At 48.1% G+C, this 17,159-nt stretch overlaps 1 protein-coding gene across 8 annotated transcripts in view; it reads left to right on the plus strand.

Annotated features, from left to right (window-relative positions):
* Positions 1-17,159, plus strand: part of CELF6 (CUGBP Elav-like family member 6) — a 183,010-nt gene that overhangs the window by 1,176 nt on the left and 164,675 nt on the right. For 7 of the 8 annotated variants that reach the window (XR_005660013.1, XM_029065913.2, XM_007670251.3 and 4 more), the window contains one exon: positions 8,958-9,040. Coding sequence is in view for 6 of the 8 variants with exons in the window: in XM_029065913.2 (XP_028921746.1) it covers positions 8,958-9,040 (83 nt within the window). In the remaining 2 variants the exon portion in view is untranslated. Of the gene's footprint in view, positions 1-8,957; positions 9,041-16,151; positions 16,192-17,159 lie in introns of those variants that run through there. The other variant, XM_029065910.1, reaches the window with a different exon arrangement.

A 17,159-nucleotide genomic window follows, 5' to 3' on the forward strand; every position in this document is an offset into this window, starting at 1 on the left:
AGAGAAGGGAGGGGGCAAAAGGAGGAGGAGGAAGAGGAGGAGGAGGCTTGTTTACACCCTGGGAAAAAGTCATCTCTGAAGTCATGAAAACCAGCCCCAGTGGAGTTGACTCCTTCTGGGCTAGGCAGCTAGGTTCTGGCCTTATCCCAGCCTCTCCAATTTGGGGGAGCCTGAGTAAAGAAGGGGGAGCGGGTGTCCCCTATATGACGGCCCCTTGGCCACAACTTTTCCCCGATCATCTCTCCAGCCGTTGGAAATACCAAACTCAGATGTCGTGGTTATTTTTTCAAAAGAACTAGCAGGCTCGGACGGCCATTTAGAGTAGATTGCTCGGCTGGGATTTGATTGTAGCAGAGGGAATCCTTTGACTGAAATGGAATATCATGTGTTAGTCATCTGGGGGCCGAGAGAGTTCGATAGGTGTAAAGTGGGGGAGGTCGGAAGGGAGGTGGCCTGGAAGCTTACCTGTTGTTGTCAGCTCCTAAAAACAGCTGGAAAAGTAGCAGCACTCCAAAAGCCCAGGGATCCTCTCTCCCTCCCTCCCTCCTCTCTCTCTCTCTTTCTTTCCCCTCTTTCCCCCAGTGCTTCTTGCAGATTTTATCTGGGCTTCCCCTGGCTCCAACCTTTGCATTTTTAAATACTGTATAATGAAGAACCCATTAACTCTACCAGCCAGATGCTGTGCATCCATCTATCCATTATCCTATCTAAGTATTCTATCTTTGTATTTGTGTATCTAGGTATCTGCCTGTCCCTCCACCCACATTAACACACACATATGCTTATAATATTTTCTTCATAATGAAACCGAAGGGGCCTATTTTCAGGACTTTGTTGAACAGGAGTTCTTTGTATGGGGTGGGGGGGCTTTTAAAACAGTCTCAATTTACCCAGCAAAGAGAGGACCAACCAGGAACTTTGCTACAGAGAGGTTTTTGTTGTAAAGGAGTTTAAGTCCTTTTCCAGAAGCTTTTCCAATAGTTGATCTCCAGAATTCATGGCTGAACTAGAGTGCAAAGGTACCCAGAGCAGAACCCCTCAGAGCTTGATCTGGTCTGTATTTCTTAATTAATCAATCTATCAATCAATCATATTTTCCCATCAGTCATATCAATCTTAGGGGAGATTGCTCTGGCTTTAAAATGCTTTCTGGAGCCTTCGCTGCCTCACTGAATGTTCCCTAATCCTTGGCATCGGGGAGGCTGTTTGGGTGGGTTTCTGGAATGGGCCCTTCCCAGAAAAATAGGGTTGGGGGGTGGCATTTTGGGATTTTGACTGAAAAGGAAAAGGGGAAGGGAAAATCGTGATGCACAGACAACTTTTAACAGGTGGTGTCTTCAGAAAAAAACAACAAAAACCTTTCTCCATTATCTGTATGCGGTGGGCTTCATAATCCACAAAGTGTCGTATGGCTAAAGAGCTTCCTGAATTAGGAAGCAGAACCCAAATGGCCTGAGAGTATTACTTGTTTATTTCTAATGTTCCTGAGCTGTTTCCCTGAGATGAAATGGTTATATAAGTCTGAGTCTTATGTTTACATAAAGACCCAGCTTGATCTAAATACAAGTTGAGTCAAGGAGAGGAGAGAGGGGTTGGGGTGGGAAAAAGAAACCTCGGAATTTCTACCTTATTTTTTCTCTCATTTTCCTCCCACTCCCCAAAACAGCATTCACCTACATTGTTTCTCCTCCCTGGAGGGCTCTGATTAACTGCCAGATGAGCTCACCTTGGAGATACAAATACTCAGATGCTTGTCAGGGTCCAAGGGATGTGGAGTACAATTCTGGAGTTTCGATGGAGCTTTCATGAAATACGCCTTTTCCAGCAAGTTAACCAGTGGAATTGATTCCTCTTAAATTGGGTAACCAGATGACTAGGTCAACTCATTAAAAAATGCTGGGGGTCAGAAATATGTGTGTGTGTGTGTGTGTGTGTGTGTCTTTGCATTGCTTTTACTGGGCACTGCCCAAGCTAACAAGACAGTCGATCATATTTATTGAGTGCTTACTGCATGCAGAGCACTGTACTAAGCTCTTGGGCGACACATTCCCTGCCCATATTGAGTTTACAGTCTAGAGGCGGGGAGGACATTAATATGCTTCAGTAAATTACAGATATGTACGTAAGTGCTGTGGGGCTGGGAGGTGTGATGAATAAAAAGAGCGAGATAGGGCGACGCAGAAGGGACTTGAAGAAAAGGAAAAGAGGGCTTAGACAGGGAAGACAGGTGCAACATAACAACTCAAAACCCAGAATGAATGCAACTTGATTACACACAGGCACATATGCTAGGCTCGCTACCCCGGGGGTTCAGGAAGGGGAGAGTTGAGGGAGGGGAGGTGCAGCTTCTAAATTTTACAGAGCAAAACCAAAACGGAACAGCAACTTGAGAGAGGCTGGTGTGAACTAGACCCAGCCCCATCTTCTAGAAATGTCAGAGCAACCAATTTTTTTTTTCAAATTTGAGAATGAAACCCAAATCCTGCCAAAGAATTCCAAACTCCCACTGGCTACTTTCAGATGAAAACCAACATTCATCCGTCCAAGTCTAATGGGTTTCATGGGGAAAGGCCAGTGATTTGATCTGAAATGGTAAATTACATATTTAGAAATCTGAACAAGCGATGGAATCTAATAACGCCCAGCTTGACAAGATCCAGTTTGATATTTTCTCCTGCCTTTCAGGCACTTAAAAAAAAATCACACCGTACTAACGTTTTCCCCTTGACTCTTCCAAGCGGACAAATAAATTAAACATAAGAAAGTTTAACGATTGTTTAAGGCAAACAGAGAGCTCCTGTTGTACCTATTCGCTTTTGTCTATCTGATTGCATCCTGATGGTTACACTCCTTCAATCGCCACCCTGTTGAATTCATTCCGTTTGAAGGCGATATGATTGCACTTATTAAGAGTTATTAATACTTAATCATCTGGTAGATTTAATTGTGCCAATATTAAAAATGCATCAATGTCAATTTCATTCATTAAATATTTACTTTTTTTAAAAAAGGAAACTGTTTTGCTGATGTTTTAATGCCACTTAAAGAAGCTTTGCATTTTGATTGACTAAAACAAGAAAGAGAGGGAGAGAAAAGAAGCCCACATTCGTTGCAGACTCAAATATATTTTTAGGGCTTTATTCTTGGTTCTTGTCTTCCGGACAAACCAAAGATCATAAAGTCGAGGTGCGCTGTCCAGAAAAAAAAAGACACAACAAAAAAACAGTTCTAGGAGGCTGTCCTGGGAGGTGAGGACAAATGATGCTGACATTGTTTTAAGATGAAAAGCATTAGCAACAGGCTGGGTGTGACCTGCTCAGTACCTCCCCTCATCAGTCAGCCGGGAGAGGGGATCTAAAGCCTATCAGAGCCTTTAAAATCAGTATTGCTCATCTTTTTCCTCGACCCTCCCCATTTCACATAAATAACCACCTCCCCTCCCTGGGGAGACTTTTGTAAAGCCTTTCTTTAAGGCCGGGGTGGGTGGGTGGGAAAGGTGGGGAAATAATGCCACATTTCACGACAGAATGACAATCTTCTGAAACAGAAACTGATAAAATAAGTTGTATTTCCTTGGTAGAGAGCCCTTTTGATGCCATCTAATCTATATCCACCCCTCCAGTTTCTTGTTCTGGTGGTCTAACCTTTTCTTACCTTCGCTTCTCACTGTGCTCTCTGGGACTTCCATTTCCCCTCTTGCCCTCCCCCATCCCCACCACTTCATTTAGAATTTTCTTGGCTGGTGGTTGCAGTGGTTTAGACTCATTTCCTTGAGTCTCCTTCAGTTGGGTAACTGGATTTAAATGTGTTATTGAAATTTAGCCTCTAGACCCAGATTTGGTGACAAAGCTGAAGGGAGAGTGGAGAAAGTGAATCAAAATGTCTAAAAAAAGAAGAAAGAGCTGTGAAGGGAAGGAAATAACAGACAGCACCAGCACGGGCTCAGATCCTTTCAATACGAAGAGGCAGAGAGATGGAAACAGCACAAATTTCCTCTCTCCCTCTCTATGTATATATACATAGAGAGAGAGAATTTGTGCTGTTTGTGCTATATATATATAGTGGCACACTCACACATACAACACATATACTGACAATTTAGAGCAACAGAGAGACAATAATGAGAGCGATAATAGCACTAATAATAATCCTTCCCACATGTAGAGGACCATTTGTTCAATACCAAATAGGGTGAGGGACTGTGATATTGGATATAGATGATCTACTACTACTACTAATAATAATGGTGGTATTTATCAAGCATGTACTATATGCCAGGCACTGTACCGCTGGGGTGGACACAAGAAAAGCAGGCTGGACGCAGTCCCTGTCCCACTGGGGGCTCACAGTCTCAATCCCCGTTTTACAGATGAGGTAACTGAGGGACAGAGAAGTGAAGTAACTTGCCCAAGGTCACACAGAGGACAAGTGGCAGAGCCGGGATTAGAATCCACGACCTTCGGACTCCTAGGCCTGTGCTCTATTCACTACACCACGCTGGATCATTGCTTCACCAACTTCTGAAATGCAGCCACTTCTGGGGTGGAGATGACATGCATTTAAATGCTTCAGTAAAGCTCCCCAATAGGATAGGTTGGGGAGGGATGGGAACTGTTGGTTCTGACTGAGACCCCAGGGCTAGGCAATGGATGGGTCTGTGATTGGCGAGTGAGCTTGGGGAGACTGTGGTTCCAGAAGAAATTGCTCATTTGGTTCTGAATGTCCCCAGTACAGGCCCCACCTTAGACATCTCCCTAACATTATGAGATCTTGAGCCCCACAGGATCCAGTCATGCCACCAAAGTCTCCCCAGTATGTATGGTCTGTTCACCCACCTGACCAACAGACTGCACATCAGGATGTTCCAGACTCCATTTTGGCCATCTCACACTTTCTGTCCCTCTCCAACAATGTTGAGGTCTCAGGACAGTCACCAGAGTCTAGTGGCAGGTTGAGGCACCTGGACAGTACCCCCTGTCCTTCTGAGGAGGAGCTGTCAATCATCCTTACTCCTAAGGCAATCAGGAGGCTCCACAAGGATGCATGCCCATTCCCAACCCATCCTCTCTGTTTTGGTTCCATCACACTCGATCAGGACAAAAAAGTATGAATTGCAAATCCTCCCACAGTACTCAGATTCTGCTGGTCAGGTCCCCTGAAGGACTGAGCCAGGGGTCGATCCTGTGAGCTTTCTTCCACCTCCCCTCAGGTTGTCTCATGTTGCAGGCACATGCCTGAGGGAAAACTCGAGAAGAATTGTAGTAGTAATAGTATTTATTAAGCATTTTATGAGTGCAAAGCACTGTACTAAGATCTGAGAAAGGGTATACGAGTGAGAATCCGCGTTTGCCGTAGATTCGGACCGCATGGAAGTGTAGGTGCCGAGAAAAGAACAAGACAGCAATAGCCAACCAGGAGCCCCCAAGGAAAGTCAGTCAGTCTGGTTACAGGGAATCATTAGCTTTCCTGAGCGATAATCTCAGTGTCAGATCTGTGCCTGGTTGAGATGGATCCCCCTTCTTTTTTCCCACCCCCTGAGCACCGCTTGCCCCAAGCTCTCCCGACAGCACTGGGGAAGCGGCACTTTCCCTGTCATTATCTGACAACTCCCCCTTCCAGCGAGGAGGAATTGCTAGGAATGAAGCCCCGGTAGAGGGACTGGATAGCTAAGGGGGTTAGAATTTGTGGGGTGAGCTCTCTGACGCAGAATGAGGGTCCGGATGGAGACCCTTCCCAGTTAAGGACACATCGCAGACCTCCCAGGTGGCTGAGCCTAGTGGGCTGGTCTTCACGATCCAGCCTTAGATGGGCCATGGGAATTTGAATCGTGTTCCTGATGCTGGGCCAGCAGCTTCTCTGGCACCCTCTGCACATCTGAATGACTGAACCAACTTTCCTGGGGTGGCAGAGGCTATGCAACCACAAGGATTTTCCTGAGGGTTGAGTTTAGGAGGATGAAATAGCCGGCCCCAAGAATGTGGATGTGTTGCTTGGGTATCATTTGTGAACATATACACCGCCCCCAAACTCTTTCCTTGTTCAAATGAAATCCTACTTCCCTCAATGGTACAATTATTTAAATGGATTCTTTCTCCTTCACTCTTCCCAAGCTTCTACCACTGCTCCAGATGCCTGTGTGTTGCAGAGGTCGGCGGGGAGCTGTGGGAAGAGAATGGGGGGCTGGTCAAGTCCCGAAGGGAACTCACGGCTGCAGTTTGGAACACTTCAGTCCTGGGGTCAGAGAAGCATCAACAGCAATTGCTTCATGGGACTGCTCTGCCTTCTGCTGACTCCTGGGCCACTCCCTCCTGGACCCATTTCCCTCAGTTTCCCCATCCACCGAGAGGGCTGGGAGGCGGGGTAAAATAATAATTATGAAATTTATTAGGTGCTTACTCTGGGCTAAGCACAGGGGTAGATTTAGGGTGATGAGAACAGACATCGCCCCACCCTACATAGGGCTCTATCTTATCCCCATTTTACAGATAAGGAAACTGAGGCTTAGAGAGGGTAAATGACTTGACTCAGGTCACACAGTAGGCTGGGGTGGAGTTGAGTCTTCCGACTTTCAGTCTGTGCTCTTTCCAGGACTTGGCTCCTCCCCATTTGTTGCCTCCTCCTGGACTTTGGGGTGGAGGATCTACCTGTCAACAGGAGGGGAGGAAAGCATTAACCCTGGAGGAGAGTTGGGGAAGGGGAGGGTGGCGGAGGGTCCAGAGTGTGCAATTTGGGTGAAACCAAGAGAAGCCCAAGAACTAGCTCTGTTGCCTGGAGAAGGCCCCTCTTCTTGCCACCAGCTTTCAAGTGGGGCACTCTGGAGCCTGGCAACAAGAGGTATGTCAACCGAAAGGCAAAGAGAAAAGCAAGGAAGATTTGCCCTCAGGGCAGGAAAGAGAGAGATGGCCAGAGACAGAGAGGAAAGAGGGCTGATGCTGCCTGCCCATATGCCCTCCGGTTGGCCAAACTGGCAGGAGGCGTGGGACATAGCGGGGAGGGGCATAGGAGCACGGGGCAGCAGAGACTCTGGGTCCCATTTCACAGAGATGGAGGTGGCGTCGGAAACAAGGGAACACAAAGTGGCCGAGAGTCCCTGATCCCAAGGAGCTGGAGGAGAGGTCAGGTCTGCTCTGAGAGATTCCCCCCACCGAGTTGGGAGCACTAATGGCAACGCTTCAACGTACCGGACATAATGTACAGTAGTCCCACTTCTAAAATTACCTCCACACCTCAGGGACGAGAGGTCCCGGTTCCGTGCTGCAGAGATGTCAAGTTCCCGCGTCTTTCCGCTGCTCTGGGTAGCAGTTGCATAATTCCATTCCATCGCTCCATTTCAACGTCAGCGGCCCGCGGAGCTGGCAGCATCCAGCCTGGAGCAGGCCCTAGTTGAGAGGGTGTGGCTGATGCAGACTCCAGAGTGGGATGACATTCTCGGGTCCCTCGGGGGTGGGGCACAGGCGTTGCGCCTTCTAGGTTCTCCTCCTGCTGTGGAGGAGGATGCCTGCAGTGTCTGAGCTGCCAGGAAGACACAATCTGTGGAAGATCAAAGAGAGAGACAGAGAGAGAGAGGGAGAAAGAGAGAGAGAAGAGGAAAAAGATAGCAAAGGGGACTTAGCAGAGCAGCTAGACTGAGTCCTCTCTTCTCTCCCACATTTTGACCAACTAGGTCTTGCTCCCTCCACACCCCCAGAACAACTCTTTCCCAGACCAGGTCTTTTGGAATCCCAGATGTCCTTCAGGAGAACCTCCACTGTGAAGCCTGAATTTGGCAAAGAGGCTGACATGGCTTAGTCATGACTGCCTAGACTGTAAATTCGTTGTGGGCAGGGAATGTGTCTGTTATATTGCTATACTGAACTCCCCCAAACACTTAGTACAGTGCTCTGCACACAGTAAGTGCTCAGTAAGTACGACTGATTGGTTGATTGTTGGGGAAAGCCCCTCTGGACCTCAAGTTTCCTTATCCATACAGTGAGGATAAGTAAGTCCGTGGACTAATTAGCCTCCTGGGCCTAGGACAGGAGGGCTGAAGTCCTGTTCTTCTTTGAAATGGTAGACCTTCACACTAGGTAACCTTAGTGTTTTGTTTCAGAGCCTCATTGTCCCCTTCTGTATAGTGGGAGAGACTGGGATCCTAAAAAAACAAAAGACACTTCCCTCCTCCTTCCCCATCCAACCCCCTAGGTGCTCAGAGGTGCTTATAATAATATAATAATAATAATACTGGTATTTGTTAAGCACTTACTATGTGCCAAGCACTGTTTTAAGTGCTCGGGAATACAGGTAATCAGGTTGCCCCAAGTGGGGCTCACAGTCTTAATCCCCATTTTATAGATGAGGGAACTGAGGCACAGAGAAGTGAAGTGACTTGCCCAAAGTCACACTGCTGACAAGTGATGGAGCTGGGATTAGAACCCATAACCTCTAACTCCCAAACCCATGCTCTTTCCACTGAGCCATGCTGCTTACTGGTGGAGTGGAAGCAATGGGCTGGGGAAATGACCAAAGGTCCCGACCCAGGCTATCCAGGGTTGCTGGCTCTGGCTAACCCTGACTCAAAGCCTCCAAGGCTGAGATGAACCCCCTGAGGGGTGGAAAAATCCAGGCCTTTTACTGTTTCCCAGTAATACAACAGTTTTGCCTGCAGACTGAGAGTCTTCTTTTGATGGTCCCGAGTGATAACTTGGTTTGGAACTACTTCTGGCATGATCCTGGCTCTACATTTTCATTTTCCCTTTCCTCCCCTCAGCCAGGTACCCTAGTGGGATTACAGAGTGGTGGAGGAGGGGACAACTTGGGGGAGAGTGCAAATGGCTACCCATTCTTTGGTCCTAGGCTAAAGGAACCCTCCTGATGGGCAAGAGAGAAGGAGTGCTAGCTGAAGGAGTGGCAGGTGGAACCTTCACCAGAACTGCCTGGCATTTCCATTTCTCCTGACCCTCTTTCTCTTTCCTCTTCAGGGTGTGCCTTCCTCACCTACTGTGCCCGGGATTCTGCCCTGAAAGCCCAGAGTGCACTGCATGAGCAGAAGACACTGCCAGGGGTAAGTGAGATGAGAGGTGGTGGAGCAGTATGGAGCTGAGGTCGGGAACAGACCCAATCTCCCTATTGCTCTCTCTGGATTCTCCCCAGGCCCCACTCCAGCCAGAACTCAGTACCATCTGAAGCCGTATTTGTGTTTCTGAAAAACCTCATGATTGTGGAATCTCATTACAGAACCCTTGATTCAGTGGGAATCGGGGATTTAGCAGGGTAGATGGTTTGAAGATACCACTATTGACATATTTTGATACAATTCTTGGATTACTGTTATGTCCACCATTAGCAGAATGTTTTACACCCTTATCCTTCTGGGATACTTCTTTGCTTTCTATATTGTAAAGCAAAAACCCCAAGAATCACCAAGCAGCATATAGAACGGCACAATAAAGCTGAGGCAGAGGCTGGGAAATGCAGCAGCATCGTGTCTTGACCAACTCCTCGGTCATATGCATAACCTTTTTTTCCTAACAATCTACTTGCACCAACTCAGGAGTTATGTTATGCCAGAATTTTCTGTGTTGTGTTGTATTGTGTGAAGGACAGTGCTTAATTCTTCCATTGTCTTAAATCCAACTTGTGCGATGAAAACACGTGCTATTGCAGAATGACTGCATAAAGGAGGGAATTTCTCAGCTCCCGGGCTGTGGGGACTGCTGGCCTTAGGCCTCGGTGAGTTTGGGGTGGAAGCCCTGTCTGGTGCTGAACCAGACTAGAGAGGCAAGAGCTTTCCCAACCCCACTATCCCCTCTCCCCTCGACCCCCACTACTGATTGGTGGATACTCTGCCAAATTCGATTTGAAGGCAGATTGACTCAGGGTCTTTTGGGTAAACTCGCTTATCACTTGGGTGTGGCTTTCAGAAGCTTGAGAAGGTTCAGTTATTGATGGAATGGCATGTTGGCTGGGCCTGTCTCTCGTTTGCCTGGGGGCTTGGGAACCTCCAGGACCCAGGTCCAATTCGGAGCTCCAATTCTTGCTAGAAGAGCAGAGGAGGGAGAGGAGGAGGAGGAGGAAAAAGGAGGAGTTGGGGCAGTGGAGGCGGAGGAAGAGGAGAAAGCAGCATGGCCTAAAGAATAGAACAAAGGCCTGGGAGTCAGAAGGACCTGGGTTCTAATTCCGGCTCCACCATTTATCTGCTGTGACCTTGGGCAAGTCATTTTACTTCTCTGTGCCTCAGTTACCTCACCTGCAAAATGGGGATTAAGACTGTGACCCCTTTGTGGGACAGGGACTGTGTCCAACCTGATTATCTTGTATCTAACCAACTGCTTAGTAGAGTGCCGGCCTCACAGTAAACACTTAAACAAATGCCATTATTATTATTATAAGGAGGAGGAAGAGGAGGAGTTTACGGCAGTGGATGTGAGGGGAGGGTGCCCTGGGCCTTGTGGGACTGGGCATGAAAGGGCAGGGTGAAACATGTGGCTGAAGCAGCGGGGTAGGAGATGGGGTGTAAAGGAGTTCAACAATGAAACTGGTGCGTTGTGAAGCCTCAGACTCGTTGTCACTTGGCCCATCCCTGGGGATCTGAGAGGGGCGGCGATGTAGCAGGTTTGCATGTGCAGAATATAATCTGGAGGACTGCTCACCAAACATCATCCTTAATTGGGTTTGGAGATGCAGGCTCTGAGGGCCAGCTGTTTCCCCTTCACTTTATTATCATTATTATGTGTAGTAGTATTAACAACATTATTATTATTAATAATACTAAGAGTATTATTTATTAAACACATACTTTGTGCCAAGCACTGTACTAAGTGCCAAAGTAGATTCAATATAGGTAGATCAGACACAGTCCCTGCCCCACACGGGGCTCACAGAATAAATAGGAGAGGAGAATGAGTATTTAATCCTCATTTTACAGATGAGGCATGGAGAAGTGAAGTGTCTTGCCCAGAGTCTCACAGCAGACAAGTGGCAGAGCTGGGATCAGAAACCAGGCCCTCTGACTCCCAGACCTGTGATCTTTCTATTTGGCCACACTGCTTCTCTTTCCCCTTTTTCCAGGCCTGGCAGATATTGGGGAGAACTGAGAGCCTGGGATGGTTCCTCCCATCTCTCAGCCCTTCCTCCTGACCCCAGACATCCCACTCTTCGGGTGAGAGAGAGAACTCCCCCCACCGCCCCTCCTCTGCCCCCCACATCTCACACAGCTGGTGCCCAGAGGAGCCTTTCAAAGGGCAGCAGCCTGGGAAGGGAAATCTCAGTGGAGCAATCTCTACCCGGGCCCTGCACCACTACCATGCTCTGCTTCAGCTGTAAGTGTTGCCTAGGGGAGCAGTTCCCCAGCTGCCATGGGGGCCCGTGCTCCTCTGGGGCAGGGGTGCTACCCTCCTCTCCCCTACACCCAAGACAGTAAAGACCAACGATGGTCTTTCTCCCCCCATATCTAAACCCGGAGGCAGGAGCTCTCAGCACCCTGGGGGTTGAAAAGGTGGGTATTCAGGGAAAAACACCAAAAATTCCAGTTGCGGAGGCTTGAGACGCCATAAAGTGGAAGGCAGTAGACCCAACGAGACAGACTGCTGGAGAGGAGGAGCAAGAGAGTGACGGAAAAAAAGAGAAACAGGAAGAAGAGGCAATGAGCGAGCTTGAGAGGGAGAGCTGAAGAGCCCAGGGGATAGATCGAGCTCGAGAATAGGAGAGCTAATAGATGTGACCCAGAGGGGATCTCTCTCCCTGACTCAGTGCCTGTGAGTGTCACCGGGACATCTCTGAACTTTCCTGGGGGAGTTTTTCCTCCCGAATCCTCACTGTCTGAGAAGAGAAGGTGTCTCATTGACATAAGAATGGCCCTCTACCTAAACCGTGCTGCGCTGTTCATCCGAAGTCTTAAGTACTTTGCCCATGGTTATTACAATAATAATACCTTGTATTTATTCAGGGCTTTCCTCCAGGGAGCACAAAGCCCTTACAGACTTCACCCCTGGCTGCACCTGGGGAGGGAGAGAGGGAGCACAGAGGATTATCATGATTTTGGATAACAGTTTTACCTTCTGTAAAATGGAGGCAAAAATATTATAATTATAGTATTGATGAAGTGCTCCCCATGTGTGCAAGCACTGTGCTGAAACACTGTGGTAGATACAAGAGATCAAAGAGAGTCCCAGCCCTGCATAGGAGCATAGATATCTCAGTCTCGTTTTTCAGAGGAGGAAAATGAAGAACTGAGAGATGACTGACCTGTCCGAAGTCACCCAGCAGGTCTGTGATAGCTCTAGGGCTAAATCTCGGGTTTCTTAACATCCACCCTGTGCTTGTTCCACTGGGCCTCACTGCCACCCAACTCCATGGGCTGTGGTGGGAAATAAGGATCCCTGCCTGCAGTGTTTTGAGGTGGGATAAAGTGCTCACAGAGTCATTGCTTTCTTGCTGCACTTCCCTATTCCTCTCCCAAAGTGTCATTGTGATTTTGGGATTTTCTGGGGACAATGTTGGGACAACCAAGGGCATAACAATGATAATCATAATAACAACAACTTTGGTATTTGTTAAGGTTTTACAAATGGGTTTATGTGTTTAAAGTGTTTATGTGCATAGGACTGTGCAAAGACTCTGGGGTAAATCAATCAATCAATCCTATTTGTGACAGACACTTCTGTGTTGCAGAGCACTGTACTATGCTCTTCTGAGAGTAGAATACAACAGAGCCGCTAAACACGTTATCTGCCCACATGTTGCTTTTAGAACAGGCATTTAGAAACACAGTCAGTCAGTCAGTTGTATTTATTGAGTGCTTATCATGTGCAGAGCATTGTGCTAAACCCTTGGGAGAGTACAGCTGAACCAGGTCACGTTTGCTTCGCTTTCTCCATTCCCATGAAATGGGAGTCATCATCAGCTTCTCGAGAGCAAGGATCAGGTCTTGTATTTTCACTGTTGCTCCTAAGGACTTAGTGCATAGGTGCTCAGCACTGCGCTCTGTACATAGTATTGACCTCCTTCAGTGTTCTGCACAAAATACTCTCAGAAAGTAGCTGTGATGCTGATGAGAGAGGAATGAGATGAGAGGGCTTGGAAACAGCGGAAATACTTCTTAATGGCCTTGTTTGGTGTTTGGGAGCCTTTTGAGGAGGGATCCGGAGAGTCGGTTGAGAACACAAGCTCAAACCTGTCTGAGGAGACTTTCCCAGATCCATCCCCTTCAGAAAGTGCCATTGGTGGGGCTGGGGTCACAGGTGCTGGCTCATTTCAGGGTCTCTCACTGGACTGTGCTCCCGCCCTTGACGCATTTACACCTAATTCTAGACTATAAACTTGTTGTGGGCAGGGAATGTGTCTGTTTATTGTTATATAGTACTCTCCTAAGCCCTTCGGAGTGTTCTGCTCACCGTAAGTGCTCAATAAATGCTACTGAGTGAATGAATGAACCTAATGTGTGAGCTGCTGGAAGATTCTTCTTATTCTGGCCAGGGACCCTGACTCAGTGACATATCCAGCATGGGCTGGAGCTGGGAACCCATCAAGATTAGGGGCTCCTGATGCTGGGAGACTCCCTCCCACCACCAACCCAAGGGGCGTGGAACTTGATCAGAAAAGGCAGACCCTTGGAGCTGCTTGGGAAAACTTGAAGAGCATTAGCAATTAGTTTCTGTGATGATGAGTAAATTTAGCCCTGCCCTGGATGGTGGCCTGGAAGTTGGTCTGAAAGTTGGACCGAGTCCAAAGCAGAGCTGAGATTTAGCCTTTGACGTGGGGCTCGAACTGTGACCTCTATGGAGGTAGGGTCACCTGCCCTCCACCTGCTGGAAGAAAGCCTAGGGGCTCAGCCTCAAGGAGGGGGGCGGAGGACAAGGAGGAAAGCGCATTAGGTAGGATTTGACTATGGGAGCTGGGAAAGGAGGGGGTGGGATGGGATTGAGTGGCAGTGAGGGGCTTTAGGAGAGAGCATTAGGGAGGAAATTTTTGTGCTCTGGAGAAATGCTCTATTTTTTCTAGAGAAATACTTTTTGTGACCAAAATCAGGACCAGGCTAGAGAGTGTTGGTAGAGAAGATTTGGGTTCTCTACTGATTAAACTGTAAGATCCTCGAGGGCAGGGATCGGTCAACGAACTCTATTGTATTGTACTCTCCAAGCTCTTAGTACAAGTGCTCTATATACAGTAAATATTCAGTAAATACAGTTGATTGAATAATTTCTAACTTCAACTTTGTGGCCTGTTTGAACACTGAATTCTTCCAGAGAATTAATTAGTCAATCTTAACGGTATTTTTTAGTGCCTACTGTATGCAGGACATTGCTTATTAAGTGTGCTTAAGAGATGAAAATAGAGCTAAGTGGCATCATCTCTACCAACAAGGAGCTTAAAAGGAGACAGATTCACAATAATTTACAGACAGAAGGGAAAGAGAAAGGAAAGATGACTATGTGAATAAATCAGTGCTCAAATGGTAAAGTACATTGTAGTAGGGGAAATGATAATAGCAGTAATATTTATTAAGCATTTACTGTGTACAGACACTGCACCAGTCACTGGAAAAGAGTACAGGTGGGATTTACACAGGGTCCCTGACCCTCAGAGGGCTCACAATGCCGAGAGGGACGGGCATCAGACACATAAGGAGAGAGGAAATAAACACTAAAACAACATAATTTAAAAAAGAACATAAAACAAAAAGCAGTAGGGCACTGTGCCTTGAGGGGCTGAATTTCAGGCTCCTCATGGCTCAGAGTTCACAGCCATAGCTGGATATGGAGCTATGCTTATGGCTGCGTTTCTCCGTTCCACTGGGGTGGTCCCCCTAGACTGTAAGTTCATTGTGGGCAGGGAACGTGACCGTTATATTGTGGTATTGAACTCTCCCAAGCACTTAGAAAAGTGCTTTGCACACAGAAGTGCTCAATAAATACAATTGACTGACTGACTTACTGACTGGTCCCAGGCAGGTCAGAACGGAGGTTCTCCTGTGATGTAGAGGAGAGTGGAGGCAGGTATCCAGGGAGCCAGGCTGACAGTCCAGTAGAGGAGAATGCCAAGGGCCCTGGGAGTTGCAATGGGGGGACCAGCTGAGAGGTCCCAGCAGAAATAAGTTCCTATGGACAAAAGCACCATGATGAATGGCTCTCATGCATAAGAGCTGAGTTCAAAGCAGGGAGGCTGTGATCTGGAGAGAAGGAAAATGAACTGGGGAAAGCCTCCTGGAGGAGGAAAAATTTCAGGAGGGCTTTTAAGGCTGGGGAGAACTGTGGTCTTGTGGGTTTTAAAGGAAAAGGAGTTCCAGGCTGGGGGACAGCTTGAGTGAGAGGGCAGAGGGGAGAGATATCATTAATGTCTGTCACCCCTTCTAGATTTTAAGCACGTTGTGGGCAGGGAATGTGTCTGTTTATTGTTAAAGTGTACTCTCCCACGTATTTAGCACAGTGCCTTGCCCATAGTAAGCTCTCAATGAATATGATCGAATGAATGAAAGAATGAATGAATGAGAGAGGCAAGAGCGAGGCACAGAGAGGTTAACATGGGAAGAAGAGAGAGTTCCTGCCCTCACTTCTGAGTGGAAAGCACCATCTGCTTGACCCCCCTCACTCCCCGTCCTTGTTATTTCTCAACCTAATACAGCCCCGCAGGCTCAGAACCCAAACTGGGTCTGAGCCAAGATATGGGAGTGAGCACGCCAACTCCTTCAGGATCTATAATGACGGCCAGGGGCCAGCCTCCTGGCTACAGATAGTCCGGTTGAGTAGCTCAACCCTCTCCTGGCCTTGGCAGCTGTGACCCTGTCCGACACCCCTCCCCACCACGTGGCAAGGTGGGTCCCTCGGCACAGTCGGTTCCTAATCCGAACAGGTCTTAACATCCTGGCATAGAAGAGGCTCCATCCAGAGCTATTGACCTGCTGTTCTAATTGCCTGACATTCTGTTTAGTAAACCCTAATTACCGGAGCAGCGAGTTAAATGTGAAACTGTTAAATGCAGATTGACAGCTGGGGCCACGGACCTAATTACCCACGTTCCAATCCTCGCGCCCAGATCCTGCGCAGTGCAAGCATGCGCTGCTCCCGTTACCTTGGTAACACCCGGGCATTGCCTGCACGATGGGAAGAGGGCTGGTGGTATCAGGCAGTCGGGCTCAGAGGCTTCTTGTTCTCTCTTCTCAACAGGAGAGAGAGCCACCGCCCCCAGAGCAGCTCTGCCTGACCTGGGATTCTGAGGGTGAGATGGCCCCTTACCAGAGCCTGGGAAAGTGGGGGGCTCTGGGGTGCTGGGGTTCGGCGGAGAGTGCCCTTCTTGTACGGTTGTGTGTTGGGCCGCGGGAATCCAGATGCTGTCAGTGGCAGAGGATGGGATGGGCCCTGGGTTTAGGCGCCCCTCCCCTCCTTTTAAGGCCAGAAAAATAGCTTGCAGCTATGTCTCTGCACAGCTTCCAGTTTAAGCATTAATGTGCCCCTTCGGGCTGTGTCCGTCCGGCGGGGGGTGGAAAACAGGAAGGATGAAAATCAGACTTCCTGACTCCTTCCCCCAACCCCCAACCCCCAACCTGTTGCCTTGAATCTCATGTGAGGATTATTGAATGTGAAGGGATTTTGAAACTTCTAATTCACTTTTCACTGTCGATTACTATGGGCATTCTGCTCCACTTAGCTTGTGGGGATTGAGTTTTTCATTTTTGCCTTTTTTGGATCTATTTCACCTCTAGGTTCCTAGCCCTGGTCTCCAGGCTGGTGGGGGAATTGGATTCTCAGGCCTGCAGAGATTTTTTTTTTTCAATCAGGCTTTTGTCCCTCTTGATGGTTTTGCGCTTTAATTTTGGGATAAGTATGACTCCTACTGAGATGGAACAAAATCCCTTTGTATTTTCCCCTACGAGGCTGGTGCCGAATGCCTGATCAGCGGCCTTTTCTGGGGTTGCTCTTGGGACGCGGCATTCTGGGTCGGAGCCTAGATGTTCTGCCCTGAGGGGTGGCCGTGGCTTTGAGGTTGGGTTTGAATATCGAGTTTGCCCCCTTGGTGCCCCGGCAGCAGGGTCCCTTCATTTGAAAGGACTTTGGTTGTCTGGGCAGGCTCTCTGCTTTCCCTTTGACTTGGTGGAGAGAAAACGCATTCTTTTTATAGATGTCCATTGAAGTGGGCACTGCCCAGTCTGAATTCTTCTCATTGGAAGTCTTTTCATAAGGTGGAGG

This window comes from Ornithorhynchus anatinus, chromosome 5 (genome assembly GCF_004115215.2).
Source record: "Ornithorhynchus anatinus isolate Pmale09 chromosome 5, mOrnAna1.pri.v4, whole genome shotgun sequence".
In the NCBI taxonomy this organism is placed as follows: Eukaryota; Metazoa; Chordata; class Mammalia; order Monotremata; family Ornithorhynchidae; genus Ornithorhynchus; species Ornithorhynchus anatinus.